The sequence below is a fragment of the Copidosoma floridanum genome, unplaced genomic scaffold, assembly GCF_036245765.1.
Source record: "Copidosoma floridanum isolate Cflo_tuat_1 unplaced genomic scaffold, Cflo_Japanese_pri ptg000025l, whole genome shotgun sequence".
Lineage (NCBI taxonomy): Eukaryota > Metazoa > Arthropoda > Insecta > Hymenoptera > Encyrtidae > Copidosoma > Copidosoma floridanum.
In genome coordinates this window covers 6,836,119-6,860,549 of record NW_028321902.1, presented here as the reverse complement: position 1 = coordinate 6,860,549, position 24,431 = coordinate 6,836,119, and the positions used below count along the sequence as shown (strand labels likewise).

At 31.2% G+C, this 24,431-nt stretch overlaps 1 protein-coding gene and 1 long non-coding RNA gene across 2 annotated transcripts; one reads left to right on the top strand and one right to left on the bottom strand.

Moving 5' to 3' along the window:
- The first annotated feature begins 3,537 nt into the window (after positions 1-3,537).
- On the top strand, positions 3,538-5,990 carry LOC106637804 (uncharacterized). Its single transcript, XR_001338931.3, has 3 exons — positions 3,538-3,727; positions 4,792-4,893; positions 5,316-5,990. It is a non-coding gene; the product is annotated as an uncharacterized LOC106637804 (long non-coding RNA).
- A 6,015-nt stretch (positions 5,991-12,005) lies between these two features.
- Pde8 (phosphodiesterase 8) lies at positions 12,006-23,089 on the bottom strand. The gene is made up of 20 exons (XM_014350768.2): positions 22,845-23,089; positions 21,063-21,334; positions 18,346-18,401; positions 17,588-17,650; positions 16,815-17,005; positions 16,597-16,656; positions 16,451-16,517; positions 16,176-16,343; positions 15,795-16,009; positions 15,549-15,715; positions 15,170-15,300; positions 14,004-14,111; positions 13,665-13,858; positions 13,317-13,595; positions 13,103-13,229; positions 12,883-13,023; positions 12,623-12,784; positions 12,336-12,465; positions 12,184-12,251; positions 12,006-12,103 (listed from the first exon to the last, which is right to left on the bottom strand). Exons 2-20 carry the CDS (start codon positions 21,142-21,144, stop codon positions 12,026-12,028), a joined length of 2,487 nt encoding a protein of 828 aa, XP_014206254.2. The 5' UTR covers positions 21,145-21,334; positions 22,845-23,089; the 3' UTR covers positions 12,006-12,025.
- Between the last annotated feature and the right edge of the window lie 1,342 nt (positions 23,090-24,431).

Here is a 24,431-nt window from a genome sequence, read left to right as displayed (position 1 = left end):
TTTGAAATTAATCAATGTGTGTGAGGTGTACAAAGGTATTTTTGTAATTTTATGATGTTACATCTTCGTTTCACATCAAACACCTCGACGGTACGGAGGAGTTGCGCATAGATAAAAAAAAAAAATTGTTTTTCTAAAAAAACGTACGTCGGGTTTCGCGTGTTATTATCCACATTAATTTTCCATGAGGAATACCACGGACTAATCTATCCTTCTAAAAATAGTCGCCTGATTAACGCGGTCTCCAGCCGTGATAAAGTTAGCTGATACTTGAACAATTGACGAGCTAATCAGAGAGCTGCCACTCGCGAGCCCGGAAAACAACCATTTTCCTGCAAGAAAATGTCGTTCAAAGATTCGTTTCTATTAAAATATCAAAGATCCGTTTTCTGTACGCAGCTAAACGTTGCCCTACGTATACCTATATCGTTGGCGGGGCAATCCAATATTGGACTGATCCAATTCGTAATACGTAAGCCACACCTGCAAATGGGCTTATTTAATCATTGAATCGGAAAATTAAATTTTACGTGACATTTAACTTAATTTTCTAAAAATGAATTAATACTAGTTATTATCCACTTAAACATGCGTGTTGCGTAATACGTGTTTACATCAGTCCATACGAAAATAAACGCTCGGTTATATAGATCAAATTCACTACTTTTGGGTATATGTGCCATATAGTTGTCATTTAAAAATATAAACCATCTTTTGCATATCGTACGTTACACTCTGTACTGAATACTAAGAATGAACTAAAAATTTATGGGATTCATGGATTCGTAACTAGTGTTTTTGTATTTAATATTGGTGGTGATAAGACTATTTTTAAATTTTTATGCTTTGTCTGATAAGATTATATATTAATATATTCTTTAAACTAAAAGCTAAGATAAACAACTGGAAAAAAATAACTGTTCTATTTTTAAAATGTTATTTGCTCATAGATTAAAAAATTCTCTAATCAGTACTCTCTGGCTTTATTGATTGTAGGAAAAAAAAAAAAAAAAAAAAAATGTTATGCTTCACGAGAATAATAATATAGTTTTTGATCTTGATGTATTGGAATAGTCCACCGCGGAAAACTTCGCAGGTTACCGGCTCGTCATATTTCGATACGATGATATAATTGCAATGGACGTTTTTCCAATATTAAAAAATACAAGTTTTACGGAAGTAGAAGTTTTTTTTTTATTCGCCACCAAAACAATAAAAATATGAGTTTTTGCGTTTCACATTAGCTAGGATAAAAATAACAGCTGCATTGACCTACATCAACTTTATACCTATAGCTTACTTAGTAACTAGGAATTGAAACTCTTCGTGACTGTTTTTTTATAAAGCAGTTCATGCACACAATATACCTATTTATACGTTAATCGGATACAAGAAACGATCAAGAAAAATCGTTTATTACCTCTAGTGTTTTATTTACAATTTTAGTTGCCAACCTTAATATTTTAATATCAACTTAGTGCCAAAGACTCTTCAAACTGTATTATTACTACGGAAGAGTTAACTTTTATTATGTTATGTAATTCAACTATGTTTTTTTTCTCAATTGAAAATTTAATGAAATACTGATTGAAAAAAAAAAAAAAAAAAAAAAACAAAACATCAACAATCTGGGAAGCAGACGGTTCCGGGTTCAATGAATCAAAACAAACATCGGAAATTGAAAACAAATTTCTTGAATAACGTAATTTTCACGGGTGCAGTGTCTTATCGGAATATATATTGTCTTGTATCTGTAAGCCGAGTAACACAATTTCAGATTCAAAATCTTTAATTTTAACCAAAAAAATTACTGTTCGTAATAAAAAAAATATATTTTATATTTTTTAACTAACAGTAGGTAATAATGGAAGGTTATTAAGAAAGTCGAGAGTAGTACTTATTTAGAAAAATTACTTTTATTCGCTTTTTCTACAAAAATATCATTCGAATTACATATAAGTCAACTTTATTTGATAAGGAAAAAAATACAAATCCATTCTATTGAAATGTTCTAATTAAAAAAAGTTGTAAAAATGTACTCAAAACGTTGCAATGACGTTAAAAATTTTCGGTTATCTTATACTAACAAAAAATCAATTGTTCACTACTTTTACGTTAATTTACTTGTAACTGGTAGCCTAATACACGTTACTATCATCTGAATAACAGCACCAAAAGTAAGAGAGTTTAAACTTTTTAATGATAATTTTCAGCGATAATAAAATTTCATTTCACTTATTTGCACAATATTGAGATTACCAACCCCACATGCTAGGTGCTGTCATTCAGGTGGCAACCCCTATACCATGGCCACCAGTTACAAGCAAATTACATAAAATCAGTCCAGATATGATTTTTGTCAACGTGCTTACAACATTTGTAAAACGACATTACAACTTCATTCAACGACGTTTCCAAATGCAAAGACCAACATTTTTCCAACGTTTTAAAAACGTTTTACGGTACAAGGAAGCAAAGTTTCAGTTAAATCATCCTTTACACACAATACACGGAATAATTGCGCAAAAGTAATAATAATGTATTTCCAATCAGTTGGCATAGCCGTCAAACAGCCTCCACAGGTAAGAAGCGGCAAGCAATAAAGTGAACGAGCAGGCGTTCGTTAAAACAGGAAGGACCCCGAGGTAAACAAAGATCTGCCTCCACGCGCGCCTCTCCCAAAAAAAGCCGGTTGCTCCTTCCCCCTTTTCGTTACTGCGCAGCTCGCGTTGTTGTCTTTTGTAGTACAATGACTCTTCTGACCTTGTCATGGCAGCAGCGCTTGCCCCCTCCTCTTCTTCCACGGCTCCTTCCAGCTCGATATATATGTGTTACGATATCTACGTCGCAAAAAACGCGAGAGACGGAAAGAGGAAGAAGGTGAACTGCCCCCCCTCCTCGTTTATCTCTCCCCAATTCTTATGTCAGACCTTATACTGGAACAAAAAAAAACAACGATACACGTATACACAAGCCCTTTCTTATAGAATAACACGTAAAAAACGATAAAAATAAAGTATACTTACTCACCGGTTGTATGAGCAAGGGGGAAGCCGAATTGTTGATATGTATATACACCGCACACTCCACCGGGTTAATAGACGAGGATGGAGATGTGGACGCCGAGCCCTGGGCGAACGTGCCAGAACGCTCATCGGCTTCCTCTCTCTCTCCTCCGCCGCTGTGCTCTACGACGCAATATGTGCTCGCCGGGGACGATCAATACCCAGCGCCGCTATTATTGCGCGTTTCGCCCAACGCGGTGAGAGAAAAATCTCAAACTTTTTTTTGTTACCGACTCTTAACGCCGTTGACAGTCGAAAGTACCTTTATGGGGCCATTTGATGCATTGTGATGTACAACAGGATGGACATATCGTGACGGTTGTTCGACGGTGTGCTTTCATTTGGCGAGCCAAACAACAACGCGATGGTCGGCTCTGGTCGGGGGGTGGGGAGCCGATCCGGTGGGTTCTAGAACATTCGTGGAGGCACTGGCGCGCGGCTATAAAAGCAGCTGGGTCGTGGGATCCCCGGCGCATTCGTAAACACACAGCACACCGAGGAGGGTTTGCAGAGACAAAAGCTCACGTTGGAACATCCTTGCCGTTGCCGTAATACGTCGCAGCGACGACGTAGTTTTTCTTCGTTCTGGCGACAAAGTCAACATATCTGGGGCAATGTAGACAAAAGGCGGCCCGGCTGTTGGGCGTGCAGCACAGTTTACCGTGAGTATTTTTTTTTTTTTTTTTTTACAATTTATAGATATTTCTTTTATTCTAGTTTCATTTTTACAAGGGACCTTTTTTGAGTTAGGCAACATTTTTTGTTTCGAGGATTCAGCAAATCGGTATCTTATCGTTGTCAAAGTTTGAGGGGGGTGTAGATTGTGTATTGGGAATACCTAAATTAGAAAATAACGCTATACGACTAGATTATTACAGTAAACTTGTGATTTTTAATGTAGGGCTTTATTAAATAATTTTTTTGGGTTGACATAGTGTGTGCGGATCTGTTGGAGAAAATATTCATAGCCGGCTTCTTTTCATAATCTCGTGCAAAATGGTTTACTAAAAACAAATCTGTATATTGCCAAGTATAAAAGTAAGTAAAAAATGTTTTATAAGAATTTTTTTAAGTTAATTGCAAAAAAAAAAAATTCTTCCGAAACATGATAGTTTTTGCAATTAAAAAAAAAAAAAAAAATTGCTTAAAAATTATTTTGACCAACTTTTTAAGCCTGGAAACATGCAGATTTGTTTTAAGAATCCACTTTGCATGACATTATGCAAACAGACTATGAATCTTTTCGTGAACGGATCTGTAGGTACAACTCGAACTGACAGTACTTAAGAAAAATTATAAGTTAAAGCTACCTAAAAAATTATAGTTAGGTATGAAGATAAGCCAAAGAGTTTAATCGGCCAGTGGTTCAAGTTATACAGTCCCAACATAATGTCATTCACATCCATTTCTTAAATTTTGATTTAATTTATTTAATGCACTTTTTGAATTATGATATTTTATTGAATATCCTTTTTCACGCATCTCTCATTAAGATATTTTCTTCGATTAAATTTAAAATTGTAAAGTATGCCTTTAAAATTTGAAAGATAACAGTGCTTGGAAAAATTTTATTACCGTAAAAAAAATCTTTAAAATTTTGTAGAAACCATTGTAGATAAAAATTTCGTCATTAATTTTTGCATCAATTAGTGTTATTGTTGAATCAATATTACAATCAATGCTTTAAGATAAAAGAATGTGGAATCGAATTTTTTTATATTTTCAGAGTGCCCTGCGGGGTTATGGTTCTAAAAATATTGATCATTGCATACCTTTGATCCCAAATCTTTGGTTATAGTCTCGTTCGTTCTGCAAACCGATGAAATAGGTAAGCGTGAAATCTAATCGATTAACAATATTTGTAGAGTGTAATTATTTTTAAAGATGAGAGCCTGTGAGTGCTGCTTTTAATAATTGAGAAATATTGCATTAACATCCTGGAAAGTAAAATTGAATTGACATTGAAAGCGTATTATTTCAATATTCAATTGAAATTTCTGTTTTTGGCTAAAACGCAGTATATAGCAACAGATAATAAAATTTGTATTATTATGTAGGTTTTTCCATTACGGTGCAATTAAAAATGTTCAAAACACGTCAAAACTTTGGGTGATTCCTTTTATTATTCACAGCACTCTTATGTAGCGAATGACATAATACATTTAAGAAAACTTTATATCATAAGAAAAGTAATTTTTAATTAAAAAAAAAAAAACCTGAAAATATCCTTTTTCTCTTTTTTTGGTTCAGCTCTTATCGTTCGTCTTGGGAGTACGCCCTGTTTTAAAGTTCTTTCACTCCAATACTATCAATAGGAGATACTCGAACGAAAAAATCGAGTCTAAATTCGATGCGAGCATGAGAAGATCGAGATATCAATAACTTCTAGTCTATTATGGTAAGCAAGCTACAGGTTTATTGACACCGCAGCGAAAATTTTTTGACGCCAAGCGTCGTACAGACGCTTCGGCTGAAAAACATCCACCATAATACTGATAAACTCAAAGCAGCGCTTTATGAAGTACAAATCACACGAGTGTAATTCCGTTGGTTTTTTTCTCTAAAGACAGGCTTGCTGTTAAAAGCAATTCAGGCGAGCGTTATCCTCTCAGGATACAAAAAAAAAAAAAAAAACAAAGAATCTGTAGGCATGAAATCATCATTGCATGTGACAGGAGGGTGCGAGTTTGTGTAAGGTTTTACTACATATTAAGCGGTCTCTATCGCCTGTTTTTAATGTAAACTTAAATGTGCCCCAAAGATCTAGAGAAGAAAAAAAAAAAAAACAGCGTTAAAATCGCTCCGAGCTTAATGTAACTAAAAATCCAACTTTTTTTCCTGATGTACAAATTATAAAACCGTTCCGATGTAGTTCCTAGGCTGACCTGCTTGTGTGAGGCTTGTTTCTGCCAAGAGACGTTCATACATGCAAGTGGGTGTTATTGTCAGTGAATTTTTTTTTCCTTTGCGAGACATTTCTGTTCTTTCAGAATTATTTTATCATCAACAAAGAACTTTTTAGTTTTTGGCCTAATTTTACAACTTCTTTGAGAGAAGTAATATTTTTAGAGGTTAGATAAGTACTCCCCAACGCGAGCGTTTGATCGTTTGATTGACTCAAAAGAATGTAGAGCTTATTATCTCTTTTTTGTGTTAAATTATACTTAGTATTACACTTGATAATTGCTATATTTTATATGTATATTTTTTTAATTATATATATTTACGCGATTAGTGGTTCTTAACGGTTGATCGGGCGCCCCTACGGGGGCAGGGGCGCCACGGGTGATCTGTCATCGTATCCCAGTGACCGAAAATCGAGAAAAGGTAATTCAAACAAAGCCCAACAACTCACCAATATATATCAACAACGTATGTTTATTATACACCTATTCAAACGTCTTTTCGGAATTCGAAGCACCGTATCTTCCATAACGCTATAGCCCCTGTTAAGACTGAAACAGTCCCGGATGCAAACGTAAAATTTTTTTACATGGGAAGATGTACAGAAAGAAACTATAAAAATAAAATTTCATGACGTGTGGTACACTTTGAATTTTGATCGAGAAAGCGATCGTTTAGCTGTGATTCCTCTAGAAATGTTACAGTTCTAGTGCTTGTACACCGAATGTTTCGGTAAGTCCTTTATACGTGTGATAAGGAGCCTTAATAATAATGATGATTAAAAAAGTTTGATACATTTGCGATTGTATAATTCACAGAACCTTTTTCGAGGTAAACCATTTTTTGTACACTTAAAACTTTTGTGCATCTTTTTATCAAATCGTCGGAGTTTAACAAAGTACGTAATCAACATCTTGCACTAACTATTACTGATTATTACATAGGTCTATACAATTAAGCAATAGCCAATCGGGTGAATTACCAAGTTACGCGAAGGAGTTGTGCGGATCATTTGAATCAAATTTGACAATATTATTTCTGCCTAATATAATTGAATAGAAGTACCTAAAATCACTAAAGATAATTTTTTGACTAGTTAAGCAATTAAAAAGTACGAAATCATTGTGTTTGAAATTTTTTAACACTTAATAAGTAGCAGAAGAAAAATATTTTCTTTTTTTGATTTCTTTTTTAAAGAAGAACCGTTTGAAGATTGCGACTATCCTATGACTTTTGCTTACGCAAGCAAAAGTCATAGGATAGTTGCTTTCTAAGGGTTATTTTTAAAAAACATTTTTCAAACTGTTTGAAGAGTTTACCAATTTTTTTTGCAAAATAAGTACTTTAGAGACTTTAGATTTTAAGTTTGTAGTAACGAAAACGACATCACTAAGATTCTAGTAAAAGAGAATGTAATGCGACAAAATAATCTTAAAAAGAATACAGAATTCAAAACCTTAAAACTTGTGGGACATTAACATAATTGTTGAAAGTACAATAGTGTTGAATAAACACTGAGTGTAAGCTGTAATAAAAGTGTAGGAACGTTAAGATTAAAACTAATTAAGCGACCTAATCAAGCTAGACACCACAAAAATTTTATTGCATAAAGTTTTGCAAAACCTATTTATCTAAAGTAATTAATACCTATCCACTGTATTTATATGCAGTAAACATTAAAAAATTATCAACAACAACTTGATTAATAAGATCTCTGTAATTTAAAATTACCTTTTTTCATCGTATAATCTGGATTCGCGATATTAAGACCTTGATAGATCGCTAAATATTTTTTAAGTTGTCTCTGCAGGGCATAAGATTAAGTTGAAATAATTAACTATTTAGCTTTTTGTTATGTCTTGTGGAGACTTGATCGATTTATAGTTGCCTTAAGAACAAAAGAAAGTGGAAGTTTTAAATACGTTATCTAAAGAGATATGCATAAGTATCATGAAGTTAATATTTTCTCGTAAATTTCCTAGATTCTCATCTTTCTTAAAAGGTCAATTATTTTAGATTAAATTTTGCTCTACTTGTAAACCAGTCGATTAAACTGAATACATTAACTTTATTACTGTACATCATTCATCGTTTAATCTACATAAATATTAAAAATAAAAACCATCTACTTTACTATGATTCAAACAAAATAAATCTCACTAATTACATCTTACAGTAGAGAGTCGTTTGCATGTAAAAATAAAATTACATATTTTACCATGGAGAAAAAAAAACACCTTAATCTTATAACACGAACAGGAATCATAATTAGATCTATATGTTAGATTTATGCATTGCAAAGTTGATCCATTATTTTTTGTCAAATCTTAATTGAATATTATTATATTAAGATTATAATTTTTATTTTTAATGCTTAATTCATACAAGTTTAGTGGTACATGTTAGTCTCGAGATAAATAAAAATGTTCATGACAAATTATGGTTGTACATAATCTTGAAAAATCGGGATTATGTTTGATCAATATCGGGCTGAATATTTAATTATTTAATCTTAAGATGCTCAGTAAATCATTTATTTTTAAGTCTTGCTGACACGGATCTTTATTAGACCCAAGACCTTAAATATTATTTTTTTCAATGACTGCAAACCTCACAATAAATAATGAAAAATATTGAAATATATTACGCATGATAAAATTAAAAGTGTTTAAAAATCTTAAGATAAAGTATATAAACTATTCATAGTTAGTCTAAGTAATTGTAATCTACTAATGCGTAAGATTATTTTTGACTAAGCTTCCAATGAATATTACCGTAGCATTTTATCTTAAGAGTTTAATACAGTTAGGAAAAGATTTACATTGTTAGTGTAATGATCAAAGGGCTTGCAAAAAAAAAAAAAAAAAAAATTAGCAGTGCTAAAAAAATAAGGATTATGTTCTGACCATTTCATATACAGCTTGTCGTGTAGGTTAACCTTAAATATAACATAAACCGAGTTCTTTTAGTGTAGCAGTTACTGACTTTTTTCTTTTTAATATCTCATGTTGTAACACTGTAATTCAATTCTTTACTTACTTAATTCTTATACTTACACAACATTAAAATTTATTCGAATTGATATTTATTTATAGTGTTTAAAATATAAGATCAAACGTTTGATTCAACCTTCAAAATAGAAGATTATTAAAATGAAAACAGTGAAGGACCGAAGCTTGATCATGAAATGTTTGGTTCCTAACTGATAAAGATTGTAGGGTGAAAGGGAACAAACTAAACTCACTGTTAGGCTAATAACTTATGAAAATGCGGTAGTTCTCGCAAATGTGCTCTAAAAATATGCTGATTTGTGTATTGTATAGTCATTTTGAATAAAGTAAAAAAAAAATGATTAATAAACATGATTCTTCGCCAGTTAACTAAATTAACTTCTTCGATGTTATATAATTGTATATGTATGACACAATAAATTTGAAAAATATGACATTTAATAGTAATCATAAATATTAATAGAAGCCGAAATTTAAAAGATATTTAATCTTTTATTAAATGATAGAAGTATAATAAATCGTAAGATTTGACATCTAACTATGAAAAACATTGTGTCGCATAATATTACAATTTAATTATTAACTTCTTTGCGTATAAAATTGCATTTACAACCATAACATAAATTATTTAAATGTTTTGAAGTAATTAACTCTTAAATGTGAAACACTCGATAGGTTTTTAAACAGAATTGACTAAAATATTAAGATCAATTATTTACCACCATCGTATTGAGTAGGTTCTTGCCTCATCACGTAATACTGATAAACTCATAATGCGTATACTCTAACTTGTATTTGCACATTATCCAAGTCATCGTATTTTCTCAATAAGTATATGGAATAATGATGAGTTTAGAAACTTCTAAACACATCTCACATTACATCTGCATCTATTAGGTATTAACCTAATTTTTGTATCAAACAAATGATAAATAGTCAAAAGTCTTTTTTGGTAATGAAAAATTTTGTTATAACAGCAAAGTCACATTTGATGTAAGTTTTTTATTAAATCATAAAGTTATTTAAGCACGAATGTTACTACGTTCTCACAAGGGCACTATCATTAGATAATCCCAATCATTTTTCCTATTACTTAGTCTTTTTTTTTAGAAATAAGCATGCTTTCTATTTTTTTAGTACCACCTTTCTAATATTCTTTTTTATCATCGCTGCAAAGTCCATCACAACATTTTTTTAATAAAAAAGATCAAGTCACATAAATATGATGAGCGTTTTTATGTCATGTTAGGGTTAGCCACTTAAAATAGCTAAGGTTAACATTTCTTTGATAAGGTGAAAGTAATATGAAAAAAAAAAAAATAAAAAATAAAAATAAAACAAAATGAAACGGAAATAAAATGCAAAACTGATTTATAAATGGAAGAAATTATTAACGTCATTTGATAGATGGTAAAAATGCATAGCTATATGTCATTGAAGCTTTATGGTGTTACGCGTGATTTAGGGCAGTAGGTTCATAATGATAAATTAAGTCACACTCTAGCAGATATAACTCATTATAATATTTGTGGTATATTTGGTAGAAATAATTATGTAAGTCTACATGGAGTGGCATTATAATCTTAGATTCAATAATGATATGATTAAAACATGACTTGAGTGTTGAAGAATTTATAAATATAAAGGTACACCATGTTACTTCTTGATCAACATTCTATTAATATACTTACGAAGCAAAAAAAGTACGATAAAACACTACCACAAGAATTAAAGTTTTGATGTCGTAATTTATGCATATGTCTTACTATAACTGTGCTCGCATTACAACCTCTTAAAAGTGTAGCTAAGAGTTGATGAGAATCGAATTAAAAAGAACCATTATGTAAGTGGAGTATCCGATCCACGATTAATTGTGTCAGAGAAGTAAAAAACATTGATATGTAGATTTAAGGAGTAAAATGAAAAAGGATCCGTAACTTGGTAATTTGCGTGTATAAGGAAATACAAAAGAAAAAATATGACTATTGATGTATGTTAACCAGCATCTTTATCGCTGCATGTGCATTTCTATAGTAGCAATATGATTACCAATGGTTAATTGCTTGATTGAAACTTTAAGGAACTATCAATATATCTTACAAAGTAATAAAATATGGAAATATTCATGTATCGCCATGTGCAACTTGATGAAAGATGAAAACTACACCTTTGTAGACCTATAAAAAACCTTTTGTAATTGACAATTTATTCAAAGATCGCAAAGTTAAGAGAAAAGAACAATAAACAAAAAAAAAAAACAAACAAAACAAATATTAAGAGTCTTGTTTACTATTTCTTAGTATAAAATCCGTTAGATTTGTGAGAATTATGTGTAAAAAAAAAAAAGAATGTAATACAAAAAACAAAAAGTGAACATTTTGTAGAATCGTTTTATTGAAAAAATAAAGATCCGAATAATAATAAAAATGTAATTTAAATTTTTCCCTGTAGTTCGAAGATTGTTTAGATATTGAGTGCTTTTCTATTAGGTACTCATAAATGTTCCATCAACTTCAATCTTAATCGAGTGAAAGACAAGTAAAATTAATGGTACGTTTGTATTTAATTAACTAGTATTTTATTGTAGCGTAAATTTTCATTTAATACTTATTTAAAACTAATATTTTATTTTTGAAAAGTTATATTTAATTGATTTTGTCAAATTACAATTAATTCAAAAAACATCACCTGACGTAAATCACTTGTAAATAATCATAAATCATTATGAGTCAAAAATTTCAGAAGTATCTTATGTTTTTGATCTTTACAACTTGTATGAATAATTTTTATGTTCGCTGGAACCATTAATTTTTCATATTTTTTTTGTTCACTTGGTTTTAAGTAAACACGTAAAGAAATTTATGCAACGCCAATTCATTAGTAGCTTGGATAAGCATGATTCAACGTGATAAAAACAAAAATATTAATATTTTTGAATGACGTAAGTGTTAGTAAGGTTAAGTATATTTTTTTATTTTTGAATGGGATATTTGAAAAAAAAACGATGAGAAATATTGATATTAATTTTATTAAGAAATCTATGTTTCAAGTGGATTGAGATATATGTAACTTCAAGGACTGCTGCAGCCTTTCACAATCTTGTACAGTAAAAATTTCAGATTTCTGGAACAAAAGGGTAAAACACATAATTTAATATTCATCCCAATTTTCATATACAATAAATACGCACAGTATATACTTACGCTATGTTCTTTCCATATTCCGTAGTTTTGTCTTATATTCTTAATAATTTCTGGTAAATCGATAAATGCTGCAAAGAAAACCATCAAATGAAAACAGCGTAAGGGATGAATTTATCACCCTAATAATTGTTATTCTGGTAGGAAAAACATACCGTCCCAAGCCTCCATCATACCACTAACAATGTAGTCAACGAAACCAATTTGAGAAGCGGCTATAGAACATGAAGACCTTTCAAACGTTGGCATTGTGACAGGCAAATTTCTTTCTTGTTCTGCTTCAGTCTAAAAAATTGTATTAAATTTAATTTAAATCAAAAATGTTCTTCCAGTTTGAAAACGGTTTCTATCTTTAATTAAAAATAATTTTTGCTTCATTTGATACTTCAGGCTTGTCCTGAATCTATAATTTGACAAGAATTAATTTTCGTATTATTCATACTTGTCTAAAGTATTCTTCAGCTATTCGTTTTGACCATTCAATACAAAGTTTTAAAGGTCGTGCAGGATTAGAAACGTCTGCACACTTTATCATCATTCTTTTGACCAAAGTTACATTCTCCGCCATCGAAAGCGGTGATGAATCAACTGCGTCAGAATACAACTGTAACAGAGTTATTCATTAGTTTTATTTTTATAATTACAGTTTTATTAAAACATCGTGTATTTTAAACGAAATTTAATTATTGGTCAAAAACACACCTCAGACATCGATTCCTCGGATTGCACACTGCATATATTGACGAACTTTGCCAAGTGCTCGTAATGCTTGGTCATATCAGTTGCTAAAATCATATCAATAATGTTTTGCCTGATGGATTTGTAAGTATCCCTGTCTAATGCCTGAAAGAGAAAATTTTCATTCACAATATTTTTTGATTTAATCAAATAAAAAGTATTCAATGTTGCAAATAATCAATACCTTAAAAATATTGACCTCCGAGTCGGCCAAAGTTAATTTAAACGTCAAAGCCGCGTGGTGAGATTCGAGTACCGAAATATCGTTGTATAAAATGGCCAGCCTCTGTCCTGCATTACATATAAATTGACTAAAAGCAAACAGACAATGTATATATTTATCGCAAGGAAGTAAATAATGTCTATTTTTTTCCCTCAATAATAAGGATTGTGTGTACCTAGTTACGCCAGGATGATCCACGTCATGTGTGGCAGCAGCAATTAACGCCGCAGCTTGATCGAGGGGCCCCAAAAGAGATTTTAGTCTGTCGGACATCATGAAGCGCGCGGTAGCTTGCAATACATCAGCCGCGTGGGTTGAATTGTGGTAACTGTTTTGAACATTGTAACTGCCCTCTATAACCGTGAGCCAATTCAGCAAAACACGTTCCTCGCACTTTAGTTGAGCAGGTACACCGTACAGGTTCATGATGTGCATGCCAAGATAAAAAAGAGACCTGGAAATAAGGAGTAGGTTTTTTTTTGGCGTTGCTGAATCATGAAGGAAAGCAAAAATTGCTGCTCACCTTTTTTCGGACAACATTTCGAGCTTGAATATGTCGAATTCCCAGCTCAAACTATTCTCCAACAGTAGTTCGATTTCCCGGGGACCTCTTTGACTCCTAGACGTCGGCTTAGGCGATTGCTGGCGCAGTATTCTTTGAACACGTCCTACCGAATCGTTGGATGATCTCCGCGAGTCCCGAGCGTATAAAGGTGCCTTGAACAATAAAATACAATTTTAGGGGCACGAGAACCAAGTGTCCTTTAATATTATTATGATATAGTGTTGTTACTTGTTGCCCAATAAATTATTTGATAAAAATAAGCTACAAAATTAACAAACGACAGTCAAATAGACTTACCGAAATGAGTGCTCCAATGAGATCCGAAGTGATGGGATCGTTGGTGAGGTCGCCGGACTCTTTGACGTAAGGTGCGAACAGCTCTGTCGTTTTTAATATCTCGATGGCCTAAAGCGAGACATTGAAGAAGGTCTCGTCTTCACTTGAAAAGAGGAGCTAGGAAAGCTACTCGTGTTAACGTTAGCTCTCGTTACGTAAACATTATAAAATTGCACACCCAAATACCGACTAACAGAACATTTCAACAATTTCAATAATTTGTGTGTACATTTTTGGTTGTTTCAATGCAATAGCGTTTTATATTAATTTAAATTATAATCCTTTCAATAAGAAAAAATGTTCACGCTAATGCTCTTTAAATCACGTAATGCGAGAGTTAAATATAGTTTTTTTTCAAAAAGTTATTACTGTACTAGTACAAATAATAATTAATATAATTATTTTTGATCGAGCAAAAATGTTTTCCTGTGCTTTTCAAAAAGTATATAATATTTGTCTAGTAGAAAATTTTAATTTGTATTTACTATTATGTATGCATATGCAAAGGTGTAGTACAAACCATTGCATAATGTAAAATTGAAATGTTTGCTCCGTAGAGAATAGTTATTTTAATTATTATTTACACTAGTTAAGGTGATTCTACAGATGAGGGCCGTATTTATATAGAGTTTATCACAAATTAACGCTAATTTACTTTGTATTTAAGTAATATACTCCTCAGATAGTTTAATGTTTGAAAGTTTTGTTAAAATTTAGTAAGTTATGAGATTTTTCAAAAGTATTCAAATTTAGGTATCAAGAGACTTTAACGCTGTAAAGAATTTTACGAAATCTAAAATTTTTTAAATACCCCTTAAGAACACGTTACACTTATGAGATTTTAATTTAAAACATGAACAACATACTTCAGAAGCAATATTACAAAAAAAATACATCCTAAATTTGTTGATTACTCGGAAAAAATACTTTTACCATCGATATCCTAAGACTCTAATCTCGTCAGAATCACACGCACACTAATTCAGTCATTTGTTTATCAACTACTTATGAAAAATTATACACGTAACAATATTTTCTGTAGATTCACCTTCCTTCATACATATCCGGGTAATAAAATAATTTCTGAATGCTTTTTGCTTGAAAAATCTAAAAGTACTTTTACAAACTTTGTTTATTTGATTCACCACTTCTGGAAGGGCAGCATCCATCATCGCAGATGTTAAAAGAGTTATAACTTTCGTGATTGGGGCTTCAATGGGTAAATTATGTAACTTCGCAATACTGCACCTCCTTTGCACTATGACAAAATTCATACAGCAGAATTAAAAGATAAAATAGAATTTAAGAATATTTTAATATCGTTGCATTTAAAAATTAATAAATACTGATCTTATTGAAACATAAGAAGTAAAAAAAAAAAAAATTTATGACAGTCATAATATGAAAAAAATATAGTCATCCTTTATAAAAATAACAAAGATAATCTTGATACCTTCAATAAAATCAACAAAGTAAAAAGAAATGGTAAAAGTAATAAATACGTACGATCACTATTAACCGATCCAACATCGAATGAGCGCGAAGAATGTGCACTTCCCCTTGGATGTAAGTGGCTGACTGTATGTGGCCACCCGCATTTTATTTTTTCTATTTCTTCTATATTTTCTAACAAATATGTCGTATCGTAAATGTAAATATAATGAGTGGGTCGCCTGCAGAAACATTTATATATTTATTAATACTAATAAATTTATATTTAAACAAAAAATAAATGTGAAAGTAAGGGATCACCTGCCATGGGTACAAAAAGGAATGATTCTCGAGCTTATCGTTATAGGGCCATTAAATTTTCTCTTGCAGTTCATATTTCCGTATGATTCTAGACCCTTTTGTAATAACTGATTCATGAGGTTAAAATTTTCGCAGGTAATGATTTCGTTAAGGTTTTTATTAATTACTTCATCCAGTTTATATCCTAATAATTTTTCAGTTACTTCATTGGCAAACTGTATAAGTATAAATTAAGTAATGAAATTGTATGTCGCTTATGAACAAATTAAAGTGTATCATATAACATTGTACTACATATAACAATGCTATGTTATATTAAAATGTCAGGTAGTCCTTTATTTTTAGTTGTCAAAAAACCCATGATAACAGTTTTTCAATTACCTGAATTACATGTCGATCGTTAGTCACGTGAATCATGTCTCGACATCTGTGAACAGCCAAGTACAGAGAATGGGCCGTGGCTAGTTGTAATTTTGGTTGTACTTCGTTGGCGTGGATTCCGATGAGCTCATTTATCAAAATTTTCTGATTCGAGCATTCTATGAGAGCCTTAAAAAATGTTTAATGTCATCCATCATTGTTATTTAAAAATGACACTTTAAACATGCTTTGGTATAATAATTCATTAAAAGTAAGAGAAATAACTCAATATTTACTCTATTGAAGCCAGCATCGAGTACTTGCAACGTGGTACACTCATCTTGATTAGATTCAGTGAAAAACCTGCAATAATAAAAATTTTTGAATACGTGTAAAAAATATAAATTAGTAAAGAAACAGTTGATAAAACAATTTCACTCACGATCGTTTAACAAGCGCTATCATTACCGATGTACGATGGTTATGTGTATTTTGTAAAGTTCTGAAATTCATGCAAAACGGTGAAATACGAATCGAATAATAAACGATAGAAATCGTCCAAAAACTATTAAAATTTTGTCGGTTAAACGAATATTTACTTATTTTAGTATAGAATCTCGTGATTAAAAATACTTTTTTTAATATCATGAAAAATAATACCTGCATATATCGTCAGCCTGCTGACGTTGCAGTCCCCTTCGGTCAATAATTACAATGTCATGATAATGAGTTTGGAAGAGTTCAAGAGCCTCGTCCGCGTTTCGTGCCTCTGAAACATGCCAGCCCAGCTTTTCGCATGTTTGAACTAATATGTCCGACTGTCTATCATCTTGAGCAAAAACCAACAATACCTGTCAAGTATAGTGATTATTTTTTTTTTCTTTTATTTCATCAAAACTCTCATGCTCAACAATATTTTTTTTATGAATGGTTAATTACAATGATTTCAATTATTATTTTTTGTCATGCCTAATGAATTATTACTTCAACTACAAAACTACAAATGACGAACAATTTTGTTGCGTGGATAAATTAGTTTTTACATTATTTAACGTAAAATGAAAGTATAACCAAATAATTATCAAAATATACTATTTGATTCCAGAGCAGTTTTTCTAATAAATATGATAGGTTTTTTAATTTATATTTCGTTTGCAACATATTTTTAGCAGATGTTATAAATTGGTTCACTTGAAAATTTTTAAAAACTTTTTTGGAAATTTTTTATTCTGCATAAATTAATTCAAAAAATGTTTTTTTTTCTTTTTTCTTTTTATAGCAGTTAATAATATTTTATACGTCTTTAATATTAATCAAAATTTTCCGTTTCCGAAAACTACAAATTGTAAATTTCCGACAGCTTAAATTTTTCGAACAACGCGTGCTCTAGATTTTCATTAAATTTTGCTAGAATTTATTATAAACGTGCTTACTTTAACATTAACTGCACCTGTATTGCTGGTTAGCCAACTGGATCCGAAATCACTTGTTCCTTTCTAAAAAAAAATATAGGAAGCATTAAATATGGATAAAATACTTATTAAAAAAAGGAATCTTCTATACTGTAGATTTATTTGTTGGATTCTTAGATTGAAATTTGTAGTATGAATATATTATAGACTAGCGATCGTTAATAAGACATTTATCTATATCCTCAAAAATCAGCGCAGTGATATGTGTGACTCTCAATTTTATTCCAGTATTTTTGTACTGTGCGTCCTTACGTCTATTTTAATATGATTTTGATGTATAATTAACACTTATTAACTAAAAATATAAATTTTATATTTTTAGGCTCTATCGTGTTTAACATACCAAAATTTCTTAAAATAAAAGCTAAGTACACAAAAAAAAAAAAAAAAACTTTTGTGAGACTATAAAATAGTTTAAAAAACATACCCAATTACTTGATATAACAATTTCTGTCTATTGAATGCATAAGATAAATTACTATAAATAAAATTAACAAAGAATATATAAAAAATCTTCTTTGGCAGTCTTAAAGTATATTTTCAATTAAGGAATAAGAGACTGACATGATTTTATTTTAGTTTCAGTTGAAAGTTATTTTTTTTCGTTTTAAGTGTTACTTATTTTTCGCTTGAAAAAAAAAAAAACGAAAACGATATGATCTACAAATATCCTACTTTTATTTTCAACATATAACGCTGATGGAATACTTTTTACTTACAATCTGGTGAAAGTCCATATTTTCGGTAGGATTGTTGGAGTGATTAGAGTCTTGCCCTGAAAATAACAAATGAGTTTAAATAAATCTTATAGATTCGCGTATGAATCGTTCTTACATTATAATATTTATAGATATAAAATTGGTAACGTTATCCAGTTGATCGAAAAATGTAATTTAATTATTAACAATAATAAAATTAAAGACAAATAAATAAAACTTTTGTAGAGTTTCTGCCCGAATTTCGTGATAGGTATTTTAAAAGTTAAAAAAAATAGTTTAATACATACTATCTGAATAAATTTTCAACTTTCTGACATATCTGGGCTGAGATGAGATCAAGTAAGACAGGTAATTCCGTATATGTAATTTGAAATCAGTTTACATAAATTTAGCACAAAATCTACGAATTAAAAGATATCTTGTTTTGATGTATGATTATTAAAAGGAACAAACTTTATGTCTGCAGTGATCAATCAAATTATACAATGTATTACGAAATATTTGTCTGTTCGTAAAAACTCACTAGAGCAAATGATAAAGACAAAACAAATAATATTAACTTGAAAAATGCATTTGAGATCAAAATCTGACTTGCAGATTAAAACACCAAGGGTACATCGATAACGCATGAAAAATGAGTACAACAGAAAATAATACGTGACTTAATTCTAGTCAAACTATTTTACAAATAAAGAAAAAAAAATCCGCTACGAAAAACTAGTAGCAGTGTAAACAAAGTCACATGTCTTGTCTGTTATCTCCCTTCTCGCCATAATAATTAAAAAATCAAATCACGAGAGAATTAATCTTGTTGGTCCCCAAGTCTCAAGCTGATTTCCAAACTAGTTGAACCCGTCTCGCGAAACCTTCCAAATAAAAAAAATAAGAAAAAAAAAAAAAAAAAAAAAAAAAAAACAGAAACGAAGCAGTTGCTCCCGGCTACCGATACTGATATCGATTTTTTTTTCTCCAAGCAGCAGTTGCGACCATACTTCATGCACGTATACACATATTAACCATGTGCCACATTCGCCGGCCATTTGGTAAGTGAGAGTAAAAAAGGCCTTTAATTTATAAAAGTCGCGTCGCCCCGTTGGCCCAGTTCCATAACACAGGAGCGCGATGCTTGTTGTATCTATACTTATATTATGCGTCTTCTTGTTTTCAATTTGATTGCTGAATTTTCGAGTCTTATTTAATATATAGATAGGTATGTATTACGTATGTTTGGCTGGTACTATAATATTATTTAATTATATAGTATGTGAGTAAGAATGAAGTTGGCTAAAAGAAAATTCATACAATTATGAAACCGAATAGCTAAAAAAGAAAAAAAGTACTTTATGTTACCCACAAGTGATTACTGCATTTTCTATTAGTAAGACTTGAAAATTAGATTAGTTACTGTAAATATTTTTTACAACTGTACAACTCCACTTTCTTTGGAATAACGAGAAAAAAAAATAGTTATTTTGTTACACATGTTTGGTTTGGTTGTAAGCCTTGCTATTATTTTAAATAGTTTCAGTATTTAGCCATTACGTGTAAATGTTTTGAAATAAGATTAATAATTATTTTGTTACCCAAAGGACCGTAAAATTAAGAACATAAATATCGATTAACTTTAAAAAATGTGGCATTTAAAATTAACTTAGTAATTTACCCAAATATTTTCTTTTTTTTTCTTTTTTTTTTTTTAACTATTAAATTTTTTACATTAAGTTAAAAGTAAAAAGTAATATTTAACTTTTTTTATTGAAAAATTGCAATTATACTATTTGAAAATGTACGATGAAATAAGAAATCGCGATATTCACGAAGTAAGAATGAAAATCATTAAAAAAAAATTCACTGGAAACTCTATCATGAAAACACGTAAATCAAAAGGATGATTAAAGAAAATATGAGCAACAATAAGTATTTATATGAAAAAAAAAAAAATAATAAATAAATAAAAAGTACTCAGTAATGACACTTTACATGAAATAACAAAACCAATATAATGAATTTGTATAGTCATATGTATCTTCGTTTAAATCCTCGGCATTATATTCGAGCACTTCTAGAAAGCGTCCTTCTCAACGTACGATTTTTAAAAACTTGACACGCTAAACACGTGTAGTATAGGTACGCTTATAGTCGTTTTTTTTTTTATCGATACCCATTGTACGCAGCAAATACGTAACATTTCGCGCTGAGCTCGGAATTTTGATAGGCCTACACGTAGACGTGGCTTGAATGTATCTCATTTTTTATCCTTCGAGCCTCTCCACTTTGAATTTAAACATGATCGAAGGTTATCGATTGATCGAGTTGCGCAAATTTTAAGAGTCGACAAGTAGTTCAGCGAAATCGACGCGGACAATGGTATTGCGATGAAACGAAATCTACTTTCATGGCAAAGGAGTTTAAAAAATCGGTAGTCGGAAGGAGAGATGTACGTAATTTAATTTCATTTATAGGATAAATGTCACTAGTATATTACTAAGTATTTCGATCAAGAAAGGAGCGTGTTACTGTGCCAAAATCAAGTGTAAAACTCAGGCTAAAATTGTCGTTAAACTGCAATATGAATTTTCAAAAATAACCCAATCTGACACTATATCGATGAGCAGGTATATGCATGGACGGACAATAAAAGGTCACCTTAACGCTTTCAGACATAGTATCAAAAACGAGCGAAAAGTTAGGGACGGATATGTCATTCAGATACTTGCCATTGAACAAGAACCGGAGACTGGACTGTAGCTCGTCCCCATCGTCTTTTGAAAAACTAAATCTGCCTTTGACGGATGACATGGATTTTCCATCAGATTTACTTGCTCCAGCTTAGGATGAATTGTTTGCACTTTGTTTTTCTTGGTCAGTCAAGTTCTCAAACTTCATGAAAAGACGAGGTTCCCAAAAATGTTGAGGCTTCTGATATTACTTCACAGACTTTTGAAGCGTTCGATTATTTGCGGGTGGATATTTTTTGACTCTGAAGCCCCTGAAATAATATCAAATAAAACACACTGCATTTAAATCGAAAATAATATTGAAGTTAAATATAAAAACGAAATAAAAAATAAAAAAAAATTGGAGAAAGATGACTAATCAATGTCGTAAGAGTATTTTTTATTTTTTAAAATTATACTATTATGAAATTTTAAATAAACAAGGTGTGTAATAACAACTCTGTGTGTGTATCTCGATAGGTATCTCTTTTTGTACGCATACGCGTGCTTGGGAAAGTTGTTTTTGTTGATCCCGTGAAATAACGTCGAATTTTACGTATGGTTATACCGTAACAAATACTTTTGGGATTTAAAAAACAAGGGTACGTCTAGTAAGCCGTTTGCGTGGAATGAAGTACGGAAAAAAATAATAAAATTTCCAAGAATTGAAAGAAAAATTTTAAGCGCGACTGATCGATCGGATCAAAAGAAAAAACAGCGATTCCGAGAAGATCTGTTTTACGCATCAGCTCCAAGTTCAGGGACATAAAATTTATTAGGCTAACACGTTGTATGTTTCCTTTTCTCCGGTATTGGACGAGCGAAGCGAACTTTCAGAGAAGAAAAAAAGAAAAGAAAGAGGAACCCGGTGTATAAAAGCGCTTGTATTTACATGATCCTTAGGGCTATTTGCGCGATGACGCTAATTCCTTTTGACTCAAGTGTTTACGAATTATTTTTAAAATGAAGTTAGGCTCGCGCAGCATACCTTTCGATCTATAAATTGTTCTTTCCTCTCTTTTTGGACTTTACATTCTATCTGATGTAAGGAATTACTTGATTTTGTGAAACTTGTTGCACAAAATTTATTGTTGTAATTTAAAGTGATTTTATCACATTATTTTGTAATAACGAAATACATCACTGTTTATTACTTATATGACTAGAAACATGATATCAAAAATACATTAGTTGTAGAACCATACAAATTTTAGAGTAGATAGGTTAACTTAATTTTTTATGAAGAAAAATATAAATAATAACTGTTGGTATACCTTCATATGATTTGTATTGAAAAAAAACATTTTTTTAGTATGCAATTAAAGTCTAATAAGTAGTAAAATCTTAGTAGTAGTAGAACACAGAAATTTAGTAGTTTTTGATTAACGTTCGATAAAATTTTTTTGGAAAAGGAACCTGTTCGCGCAGTTTTTGTGACTTTGTATGTTGATTGAAAAATAGTGTCAATATAGCATGTATATCCACGAGCTAATTTATTAATTATTAATAGAATTCGATTAATAAACACCTCTTCGAATAGAAAAAAATGCAATTACCATTCATTGGTTCTATCACTTTACTTATCTGCTCTCAAATCGTTATCTCTTTTTTCTTTTGCTTGCATCTACCCATATTTATTTTGAATACTTGCTGTTTATATTACACGGGTGCTTGTAGGAAAAAAAAAACTATTATCATTAAACCTTTAATTTTCAATCATCAATCAAATAGTTAGAGGATTCCCACCATAAAAAAAAAGAAAAAAACTTTTTCTCTCTTTACCTGTTTTCGTTTGCTTCGAATCAACACCTGCATACGCACATCTGCACTTGACCTTCCATTATCACTCATAAATCACTCTTATAACAACCAATCAGATATATCGGATGAAAATCAACTAAAAAAAAATTCTATCCACTCTTGCGATTCGCCGCATCACGATTTCTCTTAGTCTCGATACAATAAAAATTAAATACAAGCGAGAGAAACGAGCAAACAAAGCGTGCCGAGTGGCGCGATAGCTTCGCGAGCGTTTTTACGCCAACTGCCATCCGAACAGCCGGGGTATTGCGTTTTACGGTCACAGGAGAGCTGCGCCGCCACAGCCGATCGCGGAGAGGAGTAAAAGGCCGCGATCGTACGCACATACACCTGCACTTGCGTGTACTTTGGTAAGCGCACGTTTGTTGCCGTGTGCGTGTGCGCCTCTTTTTTTTTTTTTTTTTTTTTTTTTTGGCAAAGCCATGCGCATACACGCGAGAGGAGAACGAGTGAGAGGACTTTATATATACCCGAGGGAGATCGGGAGTAAGAGAAAAAATTCTGGCGTGGTATGGGTCATTTGTGCCATTTTTTTTTTTTTTTTCTGTAGACTAATATATATCTTTTGATTCGGCACAGTTTAAAAATTGAAAAAAATTTCCTTTGGTTAAGATGAGTTGTCGAATAGTGACAATTTTTTATTTTGTTGATTTAAAACAGTCAAGGATAGGATGTAACTCAGAAATATGGAGGTAAATGATACTTTAGAACTAAATAATAAAATGGTACCTTGATTAAAAAAAAAAAAAAAAATTTAAAAAATAGGATTGTCATTGAAACAAAAGCTGATTATAGATTAATCCACGAGGTGAAATGATTAATCATTAAAAAGGAAAAATAAAATGTTTGAAGCATTACGTTCACAAAAAAAAGGATATTAAAAAAAAAAACATCACGAGATTGACGAAGTTGAAAGATACAATTGTAAATAAGTTACACGTTTTTGTTAATTACATTCACACGCAAAGTGTTACTTTACGTAGGTATTAGGAATTTAGTCATCCGCACAGGCAAAAGACAAAAGAAAGTAATGACGAACGTCATGGAACGAATCAAAATGAAAAAATGAGAGAAAACTCATTGGGTAGATTGAGGCTGGTTGCGTGACGTCGAGAGATAACTGGCTGATAGAAACAAATGAATGGACAAAAGATAGAGTATAAGATCGGAGATAAGGATGATAATGAATCAAGCAAGAAAAATAAGAGAGAAAGATGGACAATATAAAGCTAAAAGTTAGAATCGAATTTGATAAATTTGGTAAGATTTTTTTACGATGTTTATTAATACAAAGAAAAAAGCAAGCCAGAGAAATTACGAGCCAAGTTAGCTATGGACCCGGGATTTGCAGCAATTTTTTTGAAAATACAATAGGACAAACATAATTAGATAGCCAACACTGGAAAGACGCAGTGACCTTAAAATTTTTAAAAAACGATTTAAACTTAGAAAAAAAAAATAAAAAAAATTAGGAATTAGATGTTGCGTTACGTGTACGGGTCCACGTATGCTGTGTTTGACACAACACAAAAGCCGACAGATTCCATT

Coding starts and splice junctions, on each gene's coding strand:
- Pde8 (XM_014350768.2), bottom strand. CDS start 21,144: ATGTCATCCGTCAAAGGCAGATTTAGTTTTTCAAAAGACGATGGGGAC. Junction 15,716..15,794: donor CCTTTTTGTACCCATGGCAG/GTGATCCCTTAC, acceptor ATGTTTCTGCAG/GCGACCCACTCATTATATTT. Junction 13,230..13,316: donor GATCATCCTGGCGTAACTAG/GTACACACAATC, acceptor GTTTGCTTTTAG/TCAATTTATATGTAATGCAG.